Below are 6,000 nucleotides of genomic sequence, written 5' to 3' on the forward strand. Positions count from 1 at the left end.
ACATACAGTAATTACGGTAATGTGTATAATTGTTTGTTACAGATTTGTACACATGAATTTAATATATGTTAGACTATATTGTATCATATTTTGGTCTGCACAGGGAATGAGGAACTGTTTCCGTTTCCTTTATTTAAACGGAGAAAATGCTCTTAGCCGTTACATTATTCTTTAGTTATTTTAAGTATTGTAGTATTTTGGTATTGATAAAAAAAATTAACAATGTTTTGTGTTATTCTACATATATGTTTATTGAGAAATTTAAGCAGTCCGTACTTATTCGTTATAAGGTGGGAACAGTTATTAAATTGTCTCACTATGTTGTGGTATGGTTCAGGCAATATTAATAACATGATAAAATATTGATCAATGTTTTGCAAAGGATAGTACACATTAGATGCTTTATTTTGTTAGTACGTGTACTTCTATCATATGTTTTAGTTCAGTGTGAAAATAGCAAATGACAGTAAACAAATACAGGTTTCTTGAAAATGTGTATAAACGACTTTAATTTATTTCTTGATATAAAGGTGTTCACAATACAGCACATCATGGAACCACTTTGGTCTAATCACTTCGTGTCGTTGTCTAATAAACATTTATTGATCTCAAATTATTTGTGGAGATGGATTATAAGGGTAGCTTGACCGCTATATCAATTACTAAATCACAATGATTGTTGCTATTTTCTATTCAAATATAATTATCAGTGCGTATATTATATATAGTATACATATTTATATGAATGTGTATATTAATATTGTTTATATCAACCGTTTAATTATAACAATTGCACGAGAACCCATAATGGATGACGTTTTAAATTGCATTCAAACATTGATTTATATATTTTATGAGCGCATTTACAAATTAAAATTGTTGATTGTCTTGAAAGTAACGGAATGATTAGTTAATTGGTTGAATGGTATCACTTTAAAACGTGTGGATTTACTGTGATGCAACATATTAAACAAATAAAGATTGCTTTATTGAGTAGATATTTCATCGACAATTTAAGACACAACCACCTTTTGTTTTCAATTAATATTCGGAGATACCATTGTTTTCTATGGTTACAGCAATCTGATCAGTGTTAAAAATAGCCCCTCAGCCTGATCACGATTATCAATACTGTAACTTTATCAAAGGCTTTCGTTTATCAGCTACTTTCATTATCTTAGTTTTAATTGGCATTATCACATTGATCATTATCCGCATCCTTTTCTCGCTCAGCTTGGGAGCATATTGATCAGCATAGTGATCATTGTTATATTGCACACCATGACTAAAACTATTACAACAATAATCGCCATTATCTGTATCAGCTTCAGTACTAGTATCGACAATACATCCTACATCATCATTTTTTTGGATGAAGAGTACTATAGCTATTGCGAATATGCAAAGAACAACAACATGATTTAGTACTCCGCTTAAATCGTAACAGTTTATTCATTGATGTACTGATATATTCAATACGCATGCTTTTATTTTCTACAGCGATAACCGTAGTCATGTATACATATTAAACCGTTTGCACTACATTCAAAGAAAAAAAGTTAAAAATAGTATAAATGGTTTAACGTATGTTAATACACTTGTTTAAGTTATCGATAATTTATGGTTACATAAAGTACAATAATTCTAAAGATCCGAATGTGTTTTATGCAAATAAACTAAACTAAATGGAAACACACACACTCTCATCCGAAGTTACTTAAATAAATGAAGTAAAGTCACATGTACATATTGTGTTTTACAAAATACATTTCCTTTAACTATAAACATATCCCATCTAACAAGATCAATATACAATGGTAGTTCACATAGCGAACAGCAAGCACGTATAATTGTTATTAAGCAGGGGCTCGTTGAAGATAATTTTAATGTCTTACCACTTACAGTATTTATGTTTTGTTTGTATTATCAGTAAACTTTATCAGTTTTCGTATTATTCAAATCAACACCGGAAACAATTCAAATGATGTGCCTGTATTGTTTGAATGTTAAGTCACATGGCGATGTTTGGTTTTACTTCAGGGACCTGGAATACAACAGATTAGGCAATATTCCTCGGGCAGCGTTACGAGGCTTGACTCAACTAAAAGAACTGTGAGTTTAACTAGACGCATGATTTGTATTTAAATACATACCGCTCAGCTGGCCATGTATATCTGTGCAAGTCCAATGTATGCTTGAACGAATGATATACCTTTATTTATTGTTGTTACTTTGTTATATGATTGCTTTCTGGTAAGAATGTTTTTTATCCATGAAACTATGACATCATGCGATGTTGCTACATGTCATATTTGAATAAAGGTACCTGTTAGTCTTTCCCATATAAAGGCATACAAATGCATTTTAAACAATGCATAGCTTATTTAAAATAACTGGATTAAATGTTTCTTATTAGTATAGGTATCGCTTTAGTTAACTTTTTTTTGCTTAATGGATTTATCGTCAAACGGTATTGAATCCATGGACGCCGATGTATTTGAAGGAGTGCCGAACCTAACCACACTGTAAGCGTTTTTAGACTGGAAATTAAGTACACATTACTATCACAAGTTTATTGAACAAGGTATTCAGAAGGCAAAAAGCCCAAGTTGACATAGTAAGCATGCAATGTTTGCAAAAATAGTTTATGATATAAAAAATCAATAATATATTTCATTAAAACAATACATTAATGTATTATTCAATACTAGTTGCTTATATTAACAGCTATCGATGGTTTATATGCAAGTAGATATACGTGATATTTTTAGATTCTATTGCAGCTTATATATTGCAACCATGTAATAAATATATAAGTAGGTACATATGTTAGGTCTTCATGCGAAATAATACAATAATCCTGTGTATTAACCGCAATAACCAACTTTCTTTAATATGTAATAGTACATGTTGAGAGTTATATGACAATAACACAATTGCTTTCGTACATTAAGTTTTCCTACAGTTAGCTGTATTTAAATTCATGTCAATAATAGCTCATGCATGTAACACTAGCATTAGCATTAGGCTCTGGTGAAATTACAAGATGTAATAAAATTGATAATATAACACGGTGTCGGTAAATAAACAAACACACAACATGGTCAAAACGTCATGTAATACGCCATCAAAAATAAATAAATACAAATACATCAGTTCTGAGTCTAATAGTTCAATCCAATTTAATGTATGCAATAATACAACAATAATGTCGTAGAAGTATTTAGGAACAGGCACGATCCTATAGCAATGTCTTTACTGCAAAGATAATTGATTCACAATTGATAAAAACAACAACAATTAAAATTGTTTAAATTAAAAGCGACCTTTCTTCACATACATATGTCAACTTGGAACATATGTATTTATATCCCTTGCTAAAATGAGTTGAATATGATACAGCATCGTTTGTGTCGCCACGTTTTATTTTCAGTTGTAACTAATTGAATAAACGTGTGAATGTAAGGTCGGTGTCTGTAATAATATGGTATATACATGTACTGAGATATTAAATCTGGAAAATTTTATACTCTAAGACAAAGTGAAATTCATCTTCTACTATATTACACACATTGCACATTGTTTCGCTTGTAGGGACGGGAGACGGTTTCGTCCATCTCCCACTTTCCAAATACAATCAATGTGAAGATCATCTTAATTTAGAAAAACGTATACGATTTTTAAATTGTGCACATATCTTAATAAGGTTGACATTTTAAAGTGCTGATGTGTTTGAGTTGCACAATATCTTATTCCAATTTTGAATAAAATAGGCATTCGATCTTTGTCTAAGATTTCTGATAAACGCCTTATCAATTCCGAGATCTTGAAAGAGCCATAACGCGTAAAACCCTAAGTTACAAAGCAAGTCTGGTTATTGCAAACATTAACCAGCATTAAATAAAATGTTTTAGTACATTTGTTGTCTGATGTTCTTATCAATGTAATCCAATATTTAATAATGCTAATATATCTGACAGCTTGATAATTAAGACGACAAAGTTTGCCTCAGACAAAGTCATCCGCAGAGGATTTGTTTACAAAATAGTATATGAGCACGCCCAGCGGACATTCCATTAACACATACCAAACTTCACAGCCATAATTCAGAATTGGAGTTATAAGTCTATAAAAGAGATTTAATTTGTGGCTCACATACATATCAGAAAATTTACAGTAATATTTATTCATTTTTAAAATGGCTTTTAATGCCTGTCCTAAAAGCGTAGTATGTGCTTCCGAAAAGAAACATCCAGAAGTAAAAACGAGTCCGATATCAATCAGTTTACCGCTATAATAAAATGTTTAGAAATTGTTTGCCAACCTTTTCTGAAAATCAAAATGTTAGTTTTAATTAGTTTTAAAGCAAATTTAATCCTCTTAATAATTCTTTTGCCGTGCTGCCAAAAACAATCATATCATTAGCAAAAAGAAACATTTAAAAATCAATTACGTCAAGACCTTATATGTCTTACGTATAAAACGCTGACTCATTTAAATACATGGAAAATAAAATGAAGACAAACATTCACCCTGCCTCACTCCAAGCAAGCATGCTTTCGCTTAACTTACAGGATTATAATTTTGACTTTATTGCGGTATGCGTCGACCTTATTTTATCTAATATGTGACCTCGAATACCTAATTGTATCAATTTATACCATAAATTATCCCGGAAAACATTGTCCATGTAATTGAAAAATAGCACCCACTCTTCTCCGGTGAGGCCTGAATCCCGCCTGTTCCTGTATATATGCACACTAATTGTTTGTTCAAACAGACAATATATTATTTAATATTTTGGTAAATAATTTAAGAGAATGCTTAACAATGTAATACCTCGCTAATTATTGACTTTGTTAGCACTGCCTTTCCTGTGTAAAGGAATCACGAGACCATCAGACCATGGTGTTTGAAAATACCCTAACGTAAATATTTTATTAAATAGAGCATGCAAATACGGCGTAATTGTTCTTGTACCGTGTATAAAAAATTAATTTAACAATAAATCAGGGCCTTATTTTGGTTATAGCTTTGTTAATTTCCTGAAGTGATATTGGGTTGTTAATTCTTTAAACATAATATTAAACTGCTTTTGTTTATACCTTCCTACAAAGTGTACAACATCTTCATCGGGAGTAAAAACAAGCTATCCGGGGTATCAATAATTTTGAAGTTATTCGCAAACTCTCTCGTGGTTATGTGTGATATTCGAAAGCCAGCAGACTGTTTTACAATTTTCGAATACAATTTTGCATTTTGAACATGGCATCTCACAATTCTTTTGGTATGATTATTATCATTTCTTAGTTTAGCTTGCGTTATACAATTTTTACATTTAGTTCTACTGTTAGTTAATAACGACAGATATTCATCTGTTTCATTTCTCCTAAATAAATTTAAATGTCGTTCTGTTTTCTGTAAAATCAATTTGTAGTTTGTGTTTTTAGTTTGCGCTTGAATAAAGGTGAAGCAACTTTGTAAATAATATCACTAAATCGTGAAATACACAAATGTATATCATGTGAAGAACTTCAATTTCTAATAGCATTTCGCCATGCATTAATTTGATAACTTAGGAAGATGACAACACTTCTATGTAACTTTCCTTAGTTTTACCATTCCAAACATATATATGTGTCTGAATCTGATCAACTTTGACTAATTTATTACTATTATCAGGCTGGTTTAAGACAATGAAAAGTCTACCAAACAATGATCAGATACAATAATTGGATCATGCACTCACAATTGACTTATATATATAAATACAAATACGGTTTAGATAATCAACAACGCTAGATCCAGATATACCAGCATTTGTACATGTATATGTACTAGGCATATCTTTATCTAGTCGACCATTACGAATAGGCAAAACGGTGAGTTTACACAAATCAAGAAGAATTAAACCTGTATTGTTAAGCCGCCCTTCAGCTTGCGAGTAGCGCGGTAAACATACGTCAGGGATGTAGTCGTCCGGCATTTTTTATATTATTA

General features: G+C 31.0%; 1 protein-coding gene across 5 annotated transcripts in view; it reads left to right on the forward strand.

Moving 5' to 3' along the window:
- LOC127864471 (insulin-like growth factor-binding protein complex acid labile subunit) overlaps positions 1–2,280 on the forward strand; it is a 349,772-nt gene extending 347,492 nt beyond the window's left edge. For 2 of the 5 annotated variants that reach the window (XM_052404092.1, XM_052404093.1), the window contains exon 18: positions 2,041–2,276. In XM_052404092.1, coding sequence (XP_052260052.1) covers positions 2,041–2,116 — 76 coding nt within the window. In that variant the 3' untranslated portion in view covers positions 2,117–2,276. Of the gene's footprint in view, positions 1–2,040 lie in introns of all 5 variants that reach the window. The other 3 variants (XM_052404091.1, XM_052404094.1, XM_052404090.1) reach the window with 3 other exon arrangements.
- Positions 2,281–6,000: the final 3,720 nt, after the last annotated feature.

This window comes from Dreissena polymorpha, chromosome 1, assembly GCF_020536995.1.
Source record: "Dreissena polymorpha isolate Duluth1 chromosome 1, UMN_Dpol_1.0, whole genome shotgun sequence".
Taxonomy (NCBI): domain Eukaryota; kingdom Metazoa; phylum Mollusca; class Bivalvia; order Myida; family Dreissenidae; genus Dreissena; species Dreissena polymorpha.